Source organism: Rhea americana, unplaced genomic scaffold (assembly GCF_003343005.1).
Source record: "Rhea americana isolate MKP2758 unplaced genomic scaffold, rheAme1 scaffold_19, whole genome shotgun sequence".
Lineage (NCBI taxonomy): Eukaryota > Metazoa > Chordata > Aves > Rheiformes > Rheidae > Rhea > Rhea americana.
The window spans coordinates 5,112,661-5,135,745 of record NW_028186038.1 but is presented as its reverse complement, the minus strand read 5'-3'; the positions used below and the strand labels follow the sequence as shown (position 1 = coordinate 5,135,745).

Here is a 23,085-nt window from a genome sequence, read left to right as displayed (position 1 = left end):
CTTGGCATGTATTGAATTCATCTAATTTCATTTGTCAGACAAGAAAAGCATTAAAAATGTCTTGCATGCTAGCATAAGTGTATTTTCCAGTATGCAAAGCTTTCATTACTACTTCAGGTGTACTGTGGCAGAAGAGTCCTCTGAGACAAGATAGGAAAAGAACATCCTCTTGAAATGTGTTATTTGCACTCTTGTTTTCTGTAGGAATTTATTTGTGTATTATACAAGGTTACTGTATCCTAGAATACATAGATTAATAGGTAACAGTTATATTTTGGTATGTAGATGATATTCAACTGCTTGTCACTAGTGTGAAACAAACCTCATGCTGCAGAAATTTAAGCAGAATACTGACCTCTACATAAAACCCAAGGAAAATGCACTAATATATCTGATAAACTTGAATCACGAGCTGTATAAACAGGGTCTAGGGACATTTACATTTATAAAGTAATGGGTATAAATGTAAAATGGATGGGCAATTTCTATTTGTAAACAGCTGATTCAGTAAGAGTATAATTTTTTTAAATTCTAGTACAAAATCTAGATAATTATTATAATCTCYTTTGGGAAGAGCGGAACTGACTGCAAACTAGTACAAGATAACGAAGGTCTATTTGCCTTAATCTTTTGAGCGAAATATGAGAGAAATCTGAGTCTTTCTAGATACAACAAACATGGTCCAGATTTGTGTGTGGGAAGGAAATTTGGATTAGATCCAAAGATACTGAGGCATTAAAATTTAAGATGGTTTGTTTGTATAATGAAATTTGGATTAGATCCAAAGATACTGAGGTGTTAAAATTTAAGATGGTTGGTTTGTATAATGTGATCAGCTGTGTTTAGGTATGTTCAGGAATATCTTTTGCTCTTAATACTTTATCTGTGCTATTGTCTGCTAGCCTGTAGCAGTTGTAATTTTCTCCTTACAATGTACAACTGTGAACCAACAAAAGGTTTTTGCCATGTGCATATTCACAAACTTAGAATACTAAAAGTTGAAAACATGAAAACATTCCTTCATTCTACAAAAATAAAAAAGAAAAATCCCTGCTCTTTGTTGGAATGATTGTGAGACTTTAAAGAAAATTTGAGAAGAGTAAGAAAATATGAACACAATAAATTGCCTGAATTACTGAGACTTGTGTTCTTCCAGAAAGATCAGTCTCCTGTATCCTAAATTAGTGCCTTTGTGATTGAGATCTTGCCTAGTTTTGAGGTAGGTTCACGTACAGCTCTTCTGGAGCTGTTTAGCTGTGTATAAATATTTATATTGCCAAGAGTCTAAGTACCTGAAATCTATGCTTAGAAAGTAATCTTCCAATTCACGAATATTTGCACAAGCTGAAATGTGTGCATTAGGAAAGAGTAGGTTGTAGAGCAGGCCACTGGCCTGGCCTCTAACTTGGGATATGGTAGAATGGCAGAATAGAGCCAGCAGACTGAAGAGTTTACTTTGGCAAATTTCTGACAGTGTCTAATTAAAACTTTCTCCAAATTGAGTGTTCTTCTACTGGATATGGGATTCTTTAAGTGTCGTTATTGATAATTAAATTCAGAATTTCCAGTAAACTGCATTTCCAAGTGATTGACTGCCCCTTCTTGTTTCAGGTCATGCATGCAGCCTCTGCTAGGTCACTAACATGAAAGGATCAAGGTGCCAAATTTTCCTCTTGAATAGATTCCCAAGTCCTTGCAGAGCAAGCCACCTGTCTGCAGCACTAATTCCGGTTTAGGTAGCTAATTTCGTGTGTACTCTTTACATGTAACTTAAACACAGCAATAGTGAACATGCCTCTATAGAGGCATTGAGTATTTTTCTCTATATGTGAAACATAATTCAAGCTTTTTGTTGTGCAAAATGTCTTGCTTTTTATTGCATATATGCATTTCACTGCTGAGGTACTGAGATGTACTGTAGAGTTTGAGAAAATTTTATGATTATACAGCTGATGTAGGCAGGTAACTTTAAAATACAATGTGCTGGGCATAGTAATTGTTGTTTGTTATTTCTCTATAATTAAAAATATAAGACAAAGCTGAGTGTACTGAACCCCTTTTAGAATTGAGTCACCTCTTTTGGAGAGCTAGAGAAGTATTACATTTTTCCTGTGCAGCTGATCTGTGCTATACACATGGTTATAACCATTTGCAATCCTGTGGCAATGTGTCCTAGATAAACAAACAGCATGTTGCAGAATAGCCAAGCTAGAGCTTTCTTTGAGAACTCTTCCTAGAAAGAGTCTAAAGAAGTCAGTGTATTTTTCCCCCAAGTTGTGGGCATAAAGAATAACTCAAAGAGGCAGTGGCAAATAAAAATAGTTTTATCTCACATTAATTGTGAATAGGGTGTTTTAGTCATGCTTTCTAGAGATAATGAGGTAAGAGGAATACTGAGTTACTTGACTAAGGTACAAGCACTGTCAAACTGCAAAAATAAATCTTAGCCTAGATATTTAAGATCAATGTGTAAGTAAAGTTTTGGATGACTGTGTGGACTGCATATCTGTCCTGCTTGACCAGTGCATTCTATATGTTAGTACTTAAAACTAAACACTTGCATTGACATGTTCCTTTTTTCATCTAATGATGTGAAACTTAGGGGTTTGGGTTTTTTTCTTTCATGAATGTGTTGCTGTTCAAATATTTTGCTTGCTTACTGGGCTGTCCAGTTACACATGGACATGGCAGTGGAGCCACTCGATGCATSTCAGACTCACTAGCTGTATGAACTAGATACAGCTGTGTCTTTGGAGACAGCCCTAGAACCTGAAGTAGCATGCTACCTCTTTTGCTTCAGGACATACATTAATTACTACTGAAATCAGAAGGGAATGTTTTTTTTTTTTTTTCTCTTACGTCTTTGCTCAGTACTATAGGGGACTGAATTGGACAGATACAGTGCACTGTTTCACTGTTGCTAGGTGGTGATTTGACTGTTAATATAAAGTTTGTTCTGAATGCAATTACAAATTGGCAAGTACAAATTCATTCTAATTGTGTTTCATGAGACTACTTAATCTTCAGCAGGATGGTAAGTCTGCTCAGTGTCATGAGCAGTGAGTCATCACCAGAAAGAAGAAAATTAAAAAAAAAAACCTTTCTGGTGCTGTGTGAGGAAGTAAATGGGTCTAACAAGGTATTGGAGCTTTAATTTTAAAATCTGTCTCTTTTTCAGAGCATGTGAAAAATCTACTTCATTCTGACATTAGATATAGAAATCCATTATAATAACGGAAAGCTTATTTTTGTGGAGTTTTGTTTGATAGGTGAACAATAGGCATTTTCCCAACAGTCCTACAGTACTTATTTGCCTTTCCTACAGTTGTGTGTCTTTTTAAAGAGAAGAGGATATGTGCATAAAGGGAAAGAATGAAGAACTAGGTGCAGCAAATCTAGTAGGAGTCTTAAAAATCAATTCTGATAATTTCATTATGTTACTTCTGAAGGTTTCTGTTCATTTAGCTGATGGTACAACAAAAACTTCGTACGGATTAAAATCACTTTCCTAGATTTATTGATCACTTATGTATTCATTTGTTACATAGCTCCAAGGTATAAAATTTTTGAGAATGTGTTACAGATTCTTAGAAAAGGTATGTACAATCATGTGAGAAAGCTGCCCTGCTAAACCTTCATTAAATGGAGTAGTTATATCAGAGGTGATTCAGGCAAAGAGGTGAGATGCAGCGCTAAGCCAGTGTTTCCATAGTTGCTTCACTAAAAGTTCTTAAACACTTGCATCGTTTAAGCATCCTGTCTGGTGTTAATCCAGTACCTCAGGGTGTTGGACAGTGAGTAGCAGCAAGAAAACTGAGAACTGTAAAAAGCTTCTGAACAAGCTTGAAATTTGTCTTGGGCCTGATTCTTAATTCTCTTCTGCCAATGTACTACTGGCCTTTTTGTCCTTTTGGAAATATTACTTAGGGATGTGTTTATACACAATTAGTACCTTGAACAAGACCTAGGAAGGTGCCTACCAGGATGCTAATGAAGAGCTACTGACTTCTTATAAAGTATATGGGCCCTTTAGACAGAGGAGCAAGTAGACCCGCTTCATGATGTAATGCAGCAGTATGGTTCTTGGCCCACGAACTGAATTTTTTCAACCCCGAACATAGAAGACAAACATGCTTTTCAGGGAGAATATTCTTTAAAAAGGGCTATACCTGAAGGACTCCACTCAACAGGGGTGGCAGGGGGTGGGGAGTTCCTAGATGGACTGATTGAAGGTCACTGGTGCCTGGCCCAAAGGGAAGTAGAAACTTTAAAGGATTTTGTTCTTTCAGTCAGCTTACCTTGGCCCATTTTTGTTGCATGATGCCCAGGAGTCATCCCTCCCCCCCAGTAGCTGTGGCACCTGCTGGTTTGGCAGAAGGTGAAATATTTGGTTGCTTTTGGAAGAAGTGTATTATCTTCAGCTTGGCACTGTGCAAACTGCAACTTTACAACTGCTGCCAGTCTGAATGCAGGCAGAGAGCACCATTTAGCCATAATGGTATGAAATCTAGGCAAAAGATTAAACTGTAGTTAGAAATACAGGCTTTGCTATTCCAAAATTCCAATGAGTAGCACAAGAATAATAGTGTGTTGTGCTAGCTAAATTGCAACGTTTCTCCAAATCTAGAAGAGTGGAAGAAATACAAAGTGTTTCCACAGAGGGTTTTTGAAAAGTGCTGAGTAAATACAGTGGCTATATGACTTTTTCCAGAAATCCCTATCGTAGCAGTTAAAAATTAAAGGATTATGTAACTGAAGTGCTCGCATTAATTCATTAGGCATAATATGTTTGTGGCTCAAAGTTAACATGCTCCAATAAAAAAAATGGCTTTGTAAATTGAAATAGTATTTAATGACTTAATATTTCTGAAATTAGCAATATTGATGCTTAGAATTTGAGTCACTAAACTGGCTTCACAAAGTTAATAATTTGAAATAAAATACAGTAAGATTTTTGTTTTTATAATGTTCATTCAGCATTCATCTAGTCTCTGACAAGAATTTTATTCCATCCGTCATCAACAGTACTTGCCTAGTTTAGCTCCAATTTAGAGTCACAAGAAGCAGCTCTAGGAACCTTTTTCAAACTGTTCTATAGAGGAATATGATGGAAAGCTAAATGGCAGCCTGTTGCAATGAATTGGGTGAGATCGGATAGAAACAATATTCTCACTCATCTGACAAGCCATGTGACTAACAAAGTTTTGAAGACTGAGCTGATACTGTGTGCAGAGCTGAGATGCTTTGCAGAATTATTCGTGACAGTTAAACCTTAGAAGACAAATCCCTATTTCTTTTGATTGAGGGAACCAGAGGCATTTGTGAAAGTATTAGAAATCGCTTTTTAGCCAAGTTTTTATGTGTATTGACTTTCGTGAAGGTTATGTGTAATTCCCTCTGACTATTTTGATTTAAGAGTATTTAGGTCAATAGAATCAAACATGCATTTTCATAATCAAACATGCATTTTCATGTTCCAGATATAATCAAATGAAATTTTGTGAAAATTTTAAGCAAGAGAGGGAGGGTGGAAAAAGTAAAGTAGTGATGGCATAAATAGCTATGGTTTTTTTTATGCCATATTTTGAAACACGTGTATGCCGCTTGGAGACAGGCCTGTAAGAAGATGCAGAATGAATATTTTTGCTTCCTGTCTTGGTGATGCTTTTTTGCCTCTGAATTTCCTTTATGAAGCAGAACAGATTAGAATGTCAGCACACGGTTTGCTCTTTGAATACAGAAAACATAACACTTAACACTGGGGATTTAAGATCTTGATTCAGCTCCCTGTTGTGTATATTTTGGAATATACTCTCTGACAGGATCACATTTGTGCTTTCTCTTTCTGTCTTTTTTTTCTCCCCTCTGTCTCTCCAGAATGCCTCCACTTCATTCAGAGCATAGACAGCTTGGACAAGATGAGTCAGAGCTGTTCAGTAAACAAACAGAGGCTATTAGATTTTTTTTTCCCTTCCTGTACTAAAGAGAAAAGAAAATGATATCACCTACATCTAAATAGACATCTTTCTGAATTTGTGGGAATGGTTTTCAAGAGGATTTTAAGCTGGGTATAATAGACTGGTTGCTGGAAAACATTCGGAGTTTAAAAAAAAATGGCTACCCAAGAGAGACTGATAAATACGGTAGAAAAATAGTGAGTCATACAGACCATTAATTAAAAAAAGTAATCAAGAGAATGCTTCTCCTTTGCCACATCTTTGCCTTTGTATGGGTAGAAAGAATCATGATAAAACAATTTTAGGAGGCAGCAGTTGAAGTAAATGGTGGGAAAAATGACAAGGTGAAGAACACCTTTTTGTAATCATAGGTGTGTTGATTTAAAATGGGGTTAAAATATGTTTAGCTTAATCTAAACAAATTTGTATGTACTTACGTGACATGTTTATTTAAAATGCTTGAGTCTCTGGCGTTCTTTCACAGTGGCATATGGAGTGATAAATGTGCCACAGTTTCTCAATTCTGCCCTTTATGTTCTAATTAAAGGAGAAACAACCCACTTATATGACTGTTTCCCAGAAGGAGAGATGATGAAATTTTTGATAGTTAGTAAGTTGCAAGCATCTCCCACTCTTCCTACACAAGACCTTAGAAAACAATCTATTTCATAAGTATCTGGTAGAGGTAGGAATCTTAAAATGAGAGAATCTTGATAGAAAAATATCACAGTTTACTTTGTATCAGAGTAAACAATGAAAAATTTCTTATGTTCTCTAGTAATGGCTGTATTTTAGATGAGCAAAATTCAGAATTTTTCATGTGCAAATCTGGCACCTGGATAATCAATCTAATTGAAATTAACTTTCCATTTTTGTTCTGGGGTTCGTATATGGAAATAGTAAAATATTTTAATATTCCCCAATTAAATCCTTTACATATCACTTCAGTTTATCGTTCGGTCACAGAATCGTAGAGTGAAAGGGGCCCCTGGGTGTTTCCATTACAATACTTTTGTTATCTGCAAATTGTAATTCAAGAGACTAAATGGCTACTCTCACCACTCTGAGTTTTGTTCCTATTTGTATGAACATCATGCTTGGCCTGGTACAGCAGAGCTAGATCTCTGTAGCCTAGTGCTAAATAAAACAGTGCCAGAACTGAAAGCAGTTTAGCAGCAGAAGCAAGGGACTGCATCTGGGCTAATTACTCAGTGATCATGTGAAATCTCATTTGGTCAAAGCAGGCCTTCTTGCTGGAGAAATGGATTGGCACAAAGGATTGCAAACCAGACTGTCAGATAACAACCTGTATCGAATGTTTAGGCAAAAATCAGTGGAAACGGAATACATGGAGGGTGAGTCCTCACAGAAATGCTGGTTGAAAGGGACCTCTGAAGGTTGCCTAGTCCAGAGTTCCTGTGCAAAGCGAGAGTATCGTTGGCATTGATCGAATCAGCTGTTGCTTTGCATAGCTGCCCCAGGAGGGAGGTCGCACTGTCTCGCTGGGTACCTGTTCCAGTGCTGCAGTACCCTCCTGGTGAAGAAATTTGTGCTGATACCCAATCTGAAGTCCCCAAGTTTCAAGTTGTGGCTGTTGTCCCTTGACTTACCACTTTCCAGATTTTGACCCCTTGTGTTTCCAGTTGTCCTACAGGCAGCAGTAAGCCTGTATCTGATGTCACCTTTAGCCTGCTCTTTGCCAGTGAGATAAATGTGTTTTATAGCCACCAGCTGACTTATCTTCCATTAAGTCATGTCATTTAAAATGCATTTATGCTTTGTCCTCCACAGGAGATGCTTCTTCACTTTTTTAATATTTTGTATAACTGCTTCTTAGTTAAGTTATGGATCTCTGTCAAATTTCTCATGTCTGATTGTTGCTGCTACTTGTTTTTTTTAAAAAAAAAAAAAAAAAAAAAAACTCTGGCCTCTTAGTCCTTCATTTGTGGCAGGCTTCTGTATTCCTTATTGTTATTGCTGCCCTTGTTTATCATTTCCTGTCCTTCTGTGTCTTTTTTTTGTATTCACAATGTGTTATACAGTAGCAGAACATCTTCTGTTTTCTTCTCAATTCTTTTCATAATATTTTTCTACATTTTGATTGCCTTTGCATGTTGATCTCCTGTTTTTAGAAAACTATCAAAATATCTCCTATATATGGCTTGAGCAGCAATACCTAATTTTAAAACTTAATCGTTTAAACAAAGATTTTTTGTGTGTGTGTGGTATGTATTGCCTTGCACTTTCATTTCATCCTCTGGTCACTCAGAGATCCTTTAAATCTGCTTTAGATTTTTAGCACACTGAAAAACTCATTTTCACTCTTAGAGTAATTTTTCAAATGTTGAACGATAGCAGTCCCACAAAACATGCTTGATGACCCCAATCACCAATCTTCCTCCTCTGTGAAAAATGGCTATTTATTCCTACTTTTTAAAWTTTGTTAACTATGTTAGTCCATGAGTAGACCTTCTTTTTTTAAAGAGTTTATTTTTCTGAAGAGCCTTTGGTTATGTGTGAGAGCTTTGAAAAATCCGATTGATACAGTATACTTAGGTAAATTTGGAAACATAGTTACTGATTCCTGTAAAGACCTATAGTAGTTTTCACTTAGCTTTTCTCTAATGGCTGTATCTTCCCTGACTAAATAAAGGAGAGTAAGTGGGTTTACATTTACCAGTTGCACTAATATTTGTATATGACAGGAATTTCTTTGCATCCTGAACAACTATATTACTTGGAAACTTTCTGCTTAAACTTGCATGTTCTGAAGAATTTTGTACTCTTCTGAGGAATGTGTCCTCATCTGTTCACTACGTTTGGGGCTTGTACACCTGGTAACATGGCTTAGATTATTTTGAGAAAATAAGGAATTCACAGCATGAATCGAGTGATTTAAACTATAATTGTATTTTTTGAAGATAAGCCAACTAATATATTAAGCTCCCAAAACAAGATCTTAAGTGAATTTAGAAATTATGTAACATACTGGTGAAAGGAGCAAAAAGTCAGTTTTAGGTCTGAGATTAAACAGATGCAGTAATTTCTCTGGATATATCTATGCATTGTAAGTACATAATCTTACAGATGAAGTGGTGATTTTTCAGTTGCATTGTACTCTTAGCTGTTTGGTATTATTTAGATCTGGATTTTACTAATGGAAGACAAATATTGTTATATAATGAGTTTTATTTCTGTAAAAGGATGGGATTTTCATACAGGAACAATGAAGGGGCCAGTCACTGTGGAGAATTCTGTGGTCCTTCAGGTGATTTAGGTGTTCTTGGCCACCCCTTGCAAAGTATGGTCTTGCTCTTCATTGGATAGAGGCTTGTAAGGCAGGCTGACTGCTGCTGGAACTCTGAAAATGAAAATACTTCTGTTTAGATACTGTCAAGGAAAGAGACCCAAACCCTGTGACTTGAGTGATGACACAGGAGCTACAAGGAGGAGGAGATTATTTCTAATTTTAACCTCTATTACTTCTCTTTCCAAAACCTCGGAGAGGAGAAAGGTTTCCTAGGTCAATCATTTGGCTGATTATTTCAGGTCACCCGAGCCCAGGAGGTAGGGATTTCTTTGTAAGGCACTAGCTTTTAATCGTGATCAGTTACAATTGTCAGAACACTGCTGACTAATATTGAAAAATCCTGTTGTGGTGTTTACTTCTGTAAATATTTGCTGATTTCCACCCCGCCTCCCCACCCTTACCAGGCACTTAGATGCAGTAGATGCTGGGCAGTAGAAGTATCCGTTACTGTGAGGGGATTGTATGGAAAAAATAATAAATACAGTGCAATGAACAGGTAATCACAAGGAACAGTGTTTGAGGTCTCTATGGTAATGAATAGCAAAGAAGAATGGAAAGGACCCTTTTGCTGAGAACAGGATTCTAACCTGCAAGATAGACCAGATTCATAGTCTGTCTTTTTAAGGGGGGGGACATGGGTAAAACTGCTGAAATAGATGGGTGGACTTCGTAGCGGTGTGGTTTAAAAAGTGATTAAAGGATTCTAGCCTGGGAGTCTGAGTCCTGTGAAGGAAGAATGGTTATTAAACTGTGGCTACAGATGGCAAGGAAGAACTCGCATGCTGATAACCTGTGCATACAGGGAAGCAAGCTGTTGCTCTGTGCAGCAGATGTTACCCTCCAACAGCCATAAAGAAGGACCACACATTCCAGTCAATTAAAAATAAAAAAAAAAAAAAATCTTTTAACAGTGTAATGGATGATGATTGTGCCCAACTATGATCAGAGTTTGCAGTCATGTTTCATCTCAAGTGCATATATCTTATTGGGCAATAAGTCAGATTTAGATCAGTGGGCCTCCTAAGTTAGCAATCCCTGATGGATTCCCTAGGTGTGTAGGAAACAGAAATTTGCCAGCCCTGCACTGAATCCTCAGTTTCTCAGCATCCTCTTAGACTTGAGAGCATAAAGCTCACAGTAATCTCACTATGGTCTTAACAGTGCTGAGTAGAGGAGGATAATAAATTCCCTTGGTCTGCTGGCTCTGCTCGACCTAGTGTGACCTAGCATGCACTTCCTTGGGCAGCTGAGTGGCTTCCATTCCACCATACCTGTTCCTGTATGTTTTTTGGTCCAAAAAGATGTGATTGTTCTGTGGGTTTCCTTTATTTATTTTTAAGAAAGTGAGTTTTCCTTGAATCTGCCTAAAACTTTGGCTACAAGATTGACTCCACTTCCCACTAATAGCTACTCAAAGCAGTTATGTAGGTGCACTGCGTTCTTCTTAACAGATAACATGTATGGTAAGACTATTGGTGGCTGCTTTGGGTGAAAGCAGCAGCATGAAATCAGAAATTGTGAGAAGTCTGTTATTGTGACAGCTGTAGGCTTCCTTTCATATATGTTTATTTTATGAAACCCCAAATTTTAAAGAATTACAAGGTGACTGCAGAGCTGAATTACAGAGAACACTTCTGGTAAGCTGGAATACGTCATTTTCTTTCTCACCCAGGAAGGAGAGAGCATGAGACAGGTGAATAGAAAGAAGCAGCCTTGAATTGGGAGCAGTGCTGTACCCCCAGTGACACTTTGGACATAACTTATTGACACTTTACGTCTGTCTGAGAACAGCTTGCTCTTAAATGGTGGCACTAGCTTTGACCTAGCAATTTTCTGTTATTTGGTTTGTTCTAATGGGCCGTAATAACTGTATGTGTGTATAATTGTGACAGATAAGACTCGGCTTTGGTTTCCAGCTGTTTCTGAGGCTTTGGCTTGGGTGTTTTTCAGGGTGCAGGGAGAGACAGAGGAGTTACTTTGATACTTAGTTTAGTGCAACACAGAATCAGCAGTTCCTTCTGTCTTCTGTTTCTTTACAGACAGCTTATGACTATGTTCAATCTGCTTCATTGAAAAGATGCAGAGAAATTGACTTGCTTCACTAGTGCTTTTTTGTCTTCAGTGAAACACTAATACGTTCTTTAATTTGTGTTGGTAACACAAGTCTTCAGATATATTCTATGAATCTGTTTGAAAGTTGGTGTATAATTTCCATTAGGAAGGTCTAAGAGGAATTTTTTAAACTAAATGGAGACAGATAGATACAGCTATATGAGTTTCGGAGCGTGTCATTGAATAAAACTGAAGTTGATATAAAAATACATTGATTTTGGCTGGATGTTAATTTTGTTGAAGCAAAAAGCCCTTTTGTAAGACTGAGCAGTTTCCTCTGAACATAAGGAACACAAATGTTAGGTATATTTTTGTTTGTCTGTCTGTTCCCTCGCACACCATGCTCCTCCACCTGGCACTTACTCTGTGGTCCCTGTCTGTTGGTTCCTTCTCCTGTTGCAGGTGATGTAACTAGAGCAACCTAAAGCCTGAATTTCCAAGGCAAATCCTTGTTTTACACTAAAATGTGTTGCGAAGGTAACTTTAGATTTTCCTGCGTGACTGGAGACCTGGCTAAGTAAGCAGTGCTATGAAGTAGCTTGCTGGGGTTGTTGTTGGCACTTGTATGTGCATCAGACAGAGCAATGTGAGCAAAGTAAGCTCAAGGTACCTGAAAACACTGGCACTACTTTGAGCATCTTGTCACAAAACATGCAGCTGTTCCTCTGTTGCTATGATGTATCAGGTTTATTGGCTGTGTAATGTGTTGAGTCTGCTTGTACCTCTATATTTCAGTTCAGGAAGTCACAGAAAGATATGACAAGCCCTTGCCATGTTATTTGTCTCTGGCTATGCGTTTTTAATCTCATATTTTTTATCTTGCAGACCTTGCAGTGGCATTTGTGAAAGCAACTGAGTATTGAGAGGTTTAAACAAAAGTGCAGTTTGCCCTCCTGCAGTATCTATCAAATGTGAAGGGTTAATAATTTGAACTGTACTCAGTCAGGACTGGAGGAAAAAAATTGTTATGTTAGCAAAAATCCAGAACAAATTCAAAAACTGTTTTAAAATTCACATCTGAAACTATTTAGACTTTTCTGTCACCCTGTGTATCAGCTGTGCTCATCTGTATTGCAAAGGGGAAGCAGGACAAGAAGGGTAACCAATATCAGCAGTCTAAAATTAGTGATTACCAACACATTCACTTGCGTGATCTGGCTTGTGTACCTCAGGTAGCAGATGACTCAAAATACAGAGATAGAGCAATCAAAACACCTGCTGATCTTCTGTGTTTATCGTCTGTCTTAAGTAAGCCTAATTGCAGAATACATATCTTTATATAGTATTTAGCTGAATACTGTGTTTCTCTTGGCTAGCATTTTATTTTTTTTGTGTGCTACTAAAATAGCTGTAATTATGTGAAATAAGTAGTTGTGGTTTTGTGATGCTTCAGTAAGAACTGCATCTCTGAGTTCTGGTGCATTTTATTCTGTTTATTTCAGCAAAGTGGTGCCAAGTAATTGGTGAGAAAGAATATATTTTTCATTTTAAGGCTACTAAATACATTTTTAGTAAAATCCACCTTTTTTTGCTTGTTAAGTGGACTGTTATTACTGTTCATAACAATTCTTGTTTCAAAATGTATTAGCTATTAGGGTTTGTTCTATGTTTTTACTTCATGGGATTTTTAACAAGCTTTAAGTTACGCTTTGTACTTAAAATTTTAAGTATCATAGTTTATTCTAATAGAATGTCCTGTTTCATACTCCTTAAATACTTTTTTAAAAGAAAATAAGTGGTTTCTCTCTCTATCAGAAAAATTACTAGTGTCAAGAGGTCATTGAACACTTCTGGTATGGTCTGTGTAACTAATGCTAATTGTTTAAGGCTTCTTCATACAAATAGCCATAGGCAAGTCAAGGAGTAATATGTAAATACTTGAGTAAAGAAGGCAGTTGTCTTATTCAGGATATGATAATACTGACAAAGCTTTCATGAATGAATGACATACCTGTTAAGGAGCCTGCTGTCACTTCAATTGTATCTGAGTTTTGAATCCTCAAGAAAACCAGGAAATGTGTTTTTCCCTTTAAATATTTTGATATTTAATACCTCTTCTTACACTAATTTGCAGAAATTGGGTAGAATAAAAGCAAAAATGAATTTAGATTTCTCTGTCAAACTTCTTGACATCCATTCTTTAAGTCATCTTTTTGACATGATGAAAGGAAATGAATACCTACTATTTGTGTATATACTGTTGCACCTCAGTGATGCTCTGTCAGAGTATATAGAAAAAGAGGTCTGTCACACTAACAAATTGCAGTAGCATTTTCTGAAATGATATGTATTTCAGGCAGACTTCTCCTGGTAAAGATATAGTCTACGCAGACTCCTGGTATGAGCATCAGTTTACCAGGTCTCGTGGGCTAGATGCTGCATGAATTTGGCTAATATGCACTTTGGCAAGTGCAGCTTGCCACTGGCACTTGGCACATTGGCAGTCCTGCAGCTATGAGGCAGCTGAATAAACCAAGAAAATGTACCTTCTAGTTAAAGATAGGCCAGTAGATGATCGTGGAGAGAATTAGACGCATGGCTGGTACAAACAGTCTCCTTTGCTACCTGGATTCCTTTGACTTACAGATGAGTAACTAGTTACAAAATGCCTCAGAATTTGAACAACTGGTAGGGTTCCCCTTGTTCTTGCTTTTTGTTTTGTTTTCTTAAGCCTCTTCTCAGGGAATGCCAGGCATGGCTTTAACATACAGTCTTTCAGATACTCTCAGCTATGAAATGGCTTTGAGGGACAGTCAGGTCCAAGTATCTTGCAACAACACTCAAATGACCTTATCTCCCCCATCTCCCTTATTTTAACTGGTTTAAGAAGATGAGGTTTTAAATTGGTACAAAGCTTCACGTTAGGCTAGTTATTTGAAAAGAACCTCAGTGAAAATGTAAGACCTTTTTTCACAACTTCAGGCATTCTCACTGTTAAAACTGATTTACAGTTTGAAGGACATCTGTTTATCTGCTCAGAGCTCAGTCTGGTGCAATTGTCACTCTGTTTACAATTAAAGTCACTCTTACGAATGAATGTAAATTTATATGACTAATTTATGCCAGTTTCCTCGCAATCTTCCTCTGGGTAAAACAGAATTCTATTTCAGTCTGACACAATAGAATATTTCTTAAAGTGGTAAGGAGGTTGTCTCTGAGATTGTTTAAAATATTGATAGTTTTAGTGCAGTAGCTACAGCTGTGAAGGGACACCACACATGAAGACCTCTGTGCTGGAGCTATGCAAAAGATTAGATCTCAGTTTCTGCTTCAAAGAGTTCATCTGCTAGAGACTAGAGAATGTGTGACAGACAAGCAGGGAGAAACAGTGTATGATACAGTAAGAGAGGAAAATAAGTTTCCAGGTTCCTTACATTGGTTTTCATCGTTGAGCTACTTGTGTTGTCCTGTAGTCTAGAGCACTAGAAATAAAGCCTGGTTTTCCATACACGTATGAAATTGTAATCTTAGGAAATGGATGGCTCTATTTTGAAAGTRTTTGTGGTTGCATATTTTCTCATCTGGGTTGTAGTACTCCTGCTGCAGCTTAGCCACGTTTTCACATAACTTTCAAAMTCTGTCAAATTCAGTCAAAACTGGCCAACGGTCCCAAAAATTATGAAGGAAAAGAGGCATACGAACATGTACATCCATTAAAATTGTACAAGCTTCAGTTCTAGGAAGCTAGATTAAAAATACTTGCATTTAAAACAAAGTACATACAAATTCTGTAAGCTCAATATTAAACTGTCTCATTATTAGTAAATTTATTTCATGGTATAGTATAATACAGCATGCACATGTTTTGTCACTACCTCAGAAGTCGGTTAATTTCTCAATGACCACTCAGAACTATCCTTTGCTAGGAGAGGAGGACTTATTTCAGCCCAGAATTCAACAAGGCATGCATTCAGGCACTTTACCGCAGAAAGAAGCTTTGAATTGATGCCAGAAGAGGACAAAAATTTAGTTATTTGCTCTCATCTTTTTTTTTTTTTTTTTTTTTTTGGGGGGGGGGGGAATACAGATCACCAGATTAGAACCATGATGATGCTAAAATGAATCGTTTGCTAGGGTGGTGGTGGGGTATTTTTTTTGTTTTATTTTTCTTTTTTTTTGCCAAGTAGCTGACACTACTGTAAATAGCTTGCAAGCTGTAGGTACTACAGTAGTGTTAGGTGTTTATGCGAAACAGGAAAAAGAAAGAATGCCTCAGGCACATACTGTGTGTTCATATGATCCAAACAGTTGCCTGAGCAGCTTTAAATCCATTTTAGGATTTAAATCTATCCAGGCAACATACAGTCTGCAGAGGGCAAGAGATTCTTCTGAACATCTAATACCTTTATATTTGTATCTTAGCTAATGTTGTTCTGCAGACTACATAAAGTGTATTTAAATAAAGCACTGCTTCTGAAGGCTGTATAAAACCAGCTGTTTCTCTTTCAGGAGAACTTCAGCTGGATAATTATTGCAAATTCCAAGGGAAGTCAGTGGACTGTTTTTACAAATGCCAAAAAGTACAGTATCAAGTTAGACCTCAGTTGAATCTTTTCAGATCGTGTGTTCATATTACACAAAAACAGCAAATGACCCTCATTTGAAGGATTGCCTGTTCTGTTCAGAAAGTTTCTAGTAATAGTTGTTAATAATGCCAGTAGTAGCATTCTCTTTTATTTTTAGGCAAGTGTAATTACAGCTGGATCATGAAACTACCTGTCTTTTGTCTAGTCTTTCATAAAAAGAACTATTACTTATTAAAAGAGGTGAAATTATTTATTACACCAACTGATAAAGTTGGAGGGGAAGTAGAAAAGTTACRGGCCTGTACACCTGAATGCAAGTTTTCTTCCCCTCCCAATCCTATAAACTCCAGCTGTTTTAGTTGGTTTAATTTCTAAGTATTTCTAGAAATTTTAACTCCATTATTGCCATAATGGACACATTACTCTTTTATATAATCCTTCACAATATGAATTATTTAATAATCAGTTACAGCAATAAAAGTAAAACTGTAAAATGATTTTTTGATACCACAGAATGGTTGAGGAAGGGACCTCTGGAGATCACCTAGTTCAACCCTGCTGCTCAGGCAGGGTCCCCTCGAGCAGGTTGCCCAGGACCCTGACCAGACAGTTTTTGACCGTCTCAGAGGGTGGGGGCTCCAGTGCTCAGGCCCACTCACAGTAAAAAAGTTTTTCTTCATGTTCAAGTGGACCTGCTTGTGTTTCAGTTTGTTTTGCAAATACAGCTCTATTTTTACAGAATGGCTGCTATGCTAAAACATTGTTTTGCAACAGTTTCAAAAGCTACTTATGTAACATTTAAAAAATAAATAAAGTTATTGTGGATCAGTGGGAAATGCTTTCTGTAGTTAAGGCATTCATGATCATGCATTAGGTTAATGATGTTCTATATCTGTTGGAAATTGAAATCTATTTAATTACAAATTTCTTAGAGGAAAGGAAATCTTGTTATTGAAGACTGGACTGGAGCTCTGCTGATTAGTGACTGTGCCCTTGGAAAACTCATTTGCTGCTTATAATTGGGCTTTCCATCTGTAATGGGAAATACTGACTGTTGTCTCTACCATTTGATTGCAAGTCAGGGCCTAATTTTATGTTTTGGAGCATGTCTAGTGTAGATGTCAGTTCCAACTGAGGCTGCTACCTACTACAGCAAGACAAGCAGTCAACTTAAGACTTATTTATTCAATTGGCATTTTTTTTAAAAACATGAGTTGGTAGCCAGTCATTTTGCAGTTGTCTTTAGAAATGAGCATATCAGAATACTGACCAGGCGACGGCAGGTCTTTGCTATGTTTGAAAAATGACTTCAGGTTGTAAATGCTATCAGGCTTGCAGTGATGGGAAGAGCAGACTGCAAATTGTGTCAAGCTGGACTTCATTATCATACAGTCATAAAAATTACAGGTGTCTAGAAATGTTCTGCAGGAGTATTGAAGCTGCTTGTGTTAGAGGCATCTGTTGCTAGCTAAAATCGGTTTGTTCTGGCATATGCTGTGTGTCTCCATTTTTGATAAATCTTACAGCATTGGTTTCATTTTAAAGTTATTTTAAGTATGTTATGTGTTTCTTGTTGCTTTTAGGTATAAATACATACCTAGCTCAGCTCTAACTTGCAGAATAGCAGATGCTCTGAGATTACCTGCATTATGCTGTTTTAAATCCAGGTATTGCTGAGTCCCTTGTCTTTTCACTGATTTTTATTGTGTGAAACAAATCTCTGGTTAAAAACAGACTACTTTTGCTTATCAGGTCTTTCTTTTGAATGTTTTTTACTGAATTATGAGGAAATATTTTACATTTACAGAGTTACTGTGTGAAATTCTATGGGAGGATGAAAGGAACAACTTCAATATACTTGATAAAATACATTTTTCCTGTCTTTAAGGCTGTGAGTGACATATATGAGGAACTTCTCTAGAAACAGAAAAAACAGGGTATTTAGGCTAATCAATTTGAAGTGTTTAGCCTGTGTTTTTGTAATGAATTCCATTATACTTGATATCTTTGGATGATGAGTAGGATCAATCTATAGTATAGTAAGTTTTTACAGAAAACATCCTTACACTCCTGGTTTGAAAACAGAACAAATACCAGTAAAAGAATTATTACAAATCTTATCTTCTACATCAGGTATGAGATGCAATTCTTCCACATTTTTCCTGATCCACATAAGCACACAACTCTTCATCATTTATCAGTTTTAAATATTCTATACAATGTATTATACTATTGCAGGCAGAAGAGGAAAGAGAAAGCAGACTGTACTTAATGAAGGTTAGTTGTGCTATTCTATACTAGAAGATTAATAGTGGAAGGTGTTTAAATCTGTTTTACTGTCTATTGAATGTTGAGCAGAGCAACGAGGGATGTATTTGTTGTGATGACAGACAGATCTGGCTGGATAAATCTTGATTACTGGTAACATAAACGGCATCTGTCTTCTGGGGTTGTAGCACTGATAGCTTTGATTATTCACTATCTTACTCAAAATTTACTCGTAGCATTGCTCAGTTTCCTCTAATAATAAAGTGCTTTTCCTCACTGAAAGCTGATACGCTAGTGTGACCTTCATCTCTTTAGTGCCTTACCTGAGTTAGGTTTTATTACAATGATAAGAACCCCATTCGAATGGGGTGATTAAGTAATATGAATGTAGTAGCACTCAGCAGAAGTAGTTCTGTCCCTTTATAAATTGTTATTGCAGTCATGCGTAAGAGTAGCTCTTGGATGCAGCTTATTGTGTTGTCTCACCTTCAGAGCACAGAGCCTGCTGCTTCCATAGTGCCAATATTACTAATCATTACTATTCTTTATCTTACTGGCTAAAGATATTTTAGTGCTTTTTGCCTTGTAAGGAAAAGTGCAACTGCACAGCATGTTCCTTACTACTGTTTAATGACTGTTGCATCCATCGGGACCTCCTCTTCTCTTTTATAACCTGTCATGACTCAGTCTTTGTAATTCCATACAAAACAGTATTTTGCTAGATCATCTTTTACTAATGGTTGTGAAAAACATTCAAACCATACCTACCAGGGAAAACAGCATAACAATACTGAGCTTCTTGCTTAGTGTAACATTTACTAAAATCAAATTGCATCTGGCTTGGAGAAAATTAAAGTAACATTAACTTTCAAAAGAATACTGGAACAATATATGTACAATTCCTTCTGAGAACACTTCTTGTCTGACACATATTAAGAGTAAATGTTCAAATATATTAATTTTCTTTCTTGCTTGAGATATGTTGCTTTACTATGCTGTGCTTGGTTTGCATCCTCAGAAGCCATATGTAGAAGACGTGCAGAATCAGACGGAACATGGCATGTTTTTTCTTCCTAGAAACTAAATAATAATCCTTCTTAATATGCAGATTAACAAAAGTGTAATTCTTACATAGCTAGCCTCTGACGATACTGTTATGGTGCCGCCCTAGTTTGTGGTACCTGCAACATTTATTTATCGTTAGATATCTTTGTCTTTAAGATGTTTGTCTAATCTTTTAAGAACAGATTAATATTAGAAGTTCCTGGTGGAGAATTCATCTATTAAACAAAACAAAAAAACTACCAAAGTTGCTCTTCAGTTTGGTATCCTTCCTCTATTAGTACTCAATCCAAGTTATTATTTTGCATTCCAAATGCAAACTGTTTTAATAATGCCATATTTAATATATTGAGGGAAAAATACAAGTAAGGCTTCTTGAATGAACAGTAAAGCAGGTAGTAAAGTAATAAAAGATCTCAGGAAAATAATATGCACAGGTTAGAAAACTGAGGTAGAGCTGGGTGGTGTAGACTAAACTTTGCTGAATATTCAGTAACTCCAAAGTTCAGGCTATAATGGATCTCAAGGGGTCATGCAGTCGGGTAGAATCAGTAAGGTTTGCAGGGACCTCTGGAGATCATCTAGTCCAACCTCCCTGCTCAGCAGGGTCACCTCGAGCATGGTAGACAGGGTTGCATCCAGGTGGGCCTTGAAGATCTCCAGAGAAGGAGACTCCACAACCTCTCTGGACAACCTGTGCCGGTGCTCTGTCACTCTCAGGGAAGAAATTCCTCCTTGTGTTCAGGCGGAACTTCCTGTGCTTCAGTTTCTGCCCATTGCCTCTTGTCCTGTCGCATGGGACAACTGAAAAGAGTTTGTCCCCGTCCCCTTGACGCCCTCCCTTCAGGTGCTTGTAGCATCCCCTTCCCTTTGTATTCAGAGATTGTACTTGATAGATAAAGAAAATTCTTCTGTCAGTTTCTGATACTTCATGATCATGTTGGATGTACCAGAGCAGCCTTTCTTAGTAATGTTTAGTCTTTCTGTTTCTTTGTGGTTAGGAAGCTTAGAGAGATGATGCTGGAGGTAAAAGTAAGGTAAGAAGTTGAAGAGAATATGCTACATTAGCATTGCAAAACAGGCTTTACACTGGTCTAGAAATGCACTTGATACTTGGCAGGAAAAATACCAATTTCCTAAAGGAGTTCATTGGTCCTTGCTCATCTCTTTCCTTAAAGCTCATGTGATCCTCTTTATTTAATGAAAAGATGCAAAATTGAGATGCCTGTTTTGTGTGCAGAACTTCTAAATTGATAATTAAGCAGCCATTTACTCTTCAGTGAGTGTTCAGTTTACATGAAAAAAAGTGAGAAAGCCTTGCTTTGTTAATAACTAATATCTCACTGTGCCGTAGGGAGGTTTTTTGCTTTAGCAACAACAAAACTGAAAGGATATTGCTCCTGCTGTGGAGGGAGCGCTTTGCATTTAAAATCATTTTGTATTTGCAGAAGGGGCTAAAGGCTTTTTTGGGGTTCCATAGTCTTTCTATTGCTGGCATATTATACTGTGGCATTTACATCTAGAGCATTTTCAAACCATCTGGAGCAAAGCTGTGTGCAAAAGAACAAATCAAAACAAAACTCAACCTCTTTATGCAAATATATTCAGTGAGCCCCTCTTACCCGTAACACTTTTTTTTTTAATCACATTTCTGCTTATGTAAGAATGCAGTAAGCTTTCTCTTACAAAATAAAAGGTAAAGTAACTCAGCAACAAAAATAATTCTGCCCTGAAGACGATCACTTTCCTGTACTTAAGATATCAGCACTAATCCTTTAAGAATTAAAAAATGAAAGCTTCAGTGTGAATAAGTACCTTTTAAACTCTTCTCGATGATTTTATGCTCACAATACCTTGAAAATGTGTCTTTGTAGAGAGGAGCTATGGTCGAACTCTGTACTCTGACCCACGTGACTTTCAACAAAGGCCTGTTGTCTTCACCAGAATCCTGTCCTGGTATGTTCATCTGCACATGAACCAAGGCACTTAACTTAGTTTGATTAGAATTATTTTTCCAGTAATTTAGGTTGGACTATAACATGCAAATGCTAGCATATGAAAACTTACTGTGAAGTTTTGATGCAGGGTTTTCTATGAACTAAATTGTAAGATGGTTAAGCTAGCAATCATCCTTGTCCACTTTATTTGTACAGAATGTTGTAGTCAAGCCAATGTGCCCATCATTTTTGGCTTATGTCATTAGTTCCTGAAGCAATGGAAATAATTGTGGATGCTGCAATTTACACGTACTCAAGTATTGCTTTAATAATAAAAATTATGTGATAGAAACTTGGAAAAGTACCATTGTAGATGAGAATATACACACCTGAGTTCATCACGGGTCATGTTTTTAAATAACAAGGTTCATTTTGGTATTGATTTATTTCAATTGCAAAGACCTCATTCTGCCCAGAGAACTGAGTGCTAGGTCATTCTTGCTGAAGGTCACTTGAGTAAGATTTCATCTGAAAATGTATACTATTAGATCTTGAAGCAACTGATCTTGAGGATTTTTTAGTCTGTTTATCAAACTCAGCAGAAGCCCAAAAACACTTACGTTTTTTTTTTTCAAATGTTCCTCTATTGAGTGAGAATCAGGTTCTTAATTTGTTTAACTGAGACATGCTTTGCAGCCATTGTCAAGTCACAGGGCCATGTAAAAGGTCTTAGATTCAATTACTCCAGCCTGCTGTGTGTGTGTGTGTATGTTCTTGTTTTATGACAACAGGAAACAAAGTCAGGAATGAAATTTCTTGAGAAGGAGAAGAATAAAAATAGGCACTTTTGTCTGTATCAAAAGTATACAAAGGCCTTTTTGTAGGAGAAATGTCAACTTCGGGCTCCCTTTCGTGGTTGAATGGGGACCCTGACCATGAGTTTATACTTAAGGAATATGCAAATGATTGCTTTATGATAATTTTTTTCATGTTCTCTGTTTCACAACATCATCCCTAAGACAGATGGAGAGAATGTTGATGCCACTGGTTCTGAGATTCCTTCTGAATTTTGCAGGGTGCAAATTACACCCTTGCTCAATCTCTTAAATCTATCCTCTTGATGGCTGTCCCTCRAGACCTTGTATTTGATGCTGCCCTTGCTCACTCCTCTCATAACGCTCATTCATAGCTGTTCAACATCAGGGCAGGACCATATTTTACCAGATTGCAGGAATAGAATTAAATATATCTATTTTGAAAAGTCTGATTTCATCCCCTATGCCCTAAGCAACCTAGAAAACCCACTTGATGAAGAGCTCAAGGTTATCATTCCACTTTAGATGCTTGAGATGAATGCCAAGAGGGTTTAAGTGGTGACTGTAGCTAAGGCTTATTGAGGTCCCTTCTATGCACTCATGGAGGCTCTCTGGCTGCCATCAAGTTTGTGGAGCGGTCACAGTTGCAGTAGCTACTGGAGAAAAGCTATTCTATAGAGCATTAATGAGCGTATGGCTGGTGTAAGGAACACACAGGATGAGGGAAACCACCCAACTCCTATCCCTGGCTACATCTGCAGGAGGTCTTAACGCTGCTAGGTTCTGCAGAGTTCCAGTAGCCCCAAGGCATTGCAGGCCACTGGAAGAGTTTGCTGTTGCCTGAGTCCTGTGTTTCTGCTCTGTAGTGTTGAGGGCCTGAGGCTGCTCCCAGGAGCTGAGAGCAAGCTCTAGCACCAGCCTTCCAGATGGGAGCTGGGATCAGTTCCAGGAAGTGGCTTTTAGTAAGCCAAGAGCTCTGCTAAAGCTTAACATGATTATCTACACACAGAACAAGGTTATGACACAGCAAGTTGTAGTTGGAAAAGCATATTCAGAGATATAATTACGTTATACTTCCTTATATAGTGAAGTATTTAT

At 37.3% G+C, this 23,085-nt stretch overlaps 1 protein-coding gene across 1 annotated transcript in view; it reads right to left on the bottom strand.

The window, feature by feature from the left end:
• TAMM41 (TAM41 mitochondrial translocator assembly and maintenance homolog) overlaps positions 1 to 21,201 on the bottom strand; it is a 64,852-nt gene extending 43,651 nt beyond the window's left edge. Inside the window, exon 1 of the mRNA XM_085302562.1 lies at positions 21,089 to 21,201. Within this exon, the coding sequence (XP_085158688.1) occupies positions 21,089 to 21,201 (113 nt within the window). The remainder of the gene's footprint in view (positions 1 to 21,088) is intronic.
• Positions 21,202 to 23,085: the final 1,884 nt, after the last annotated feature.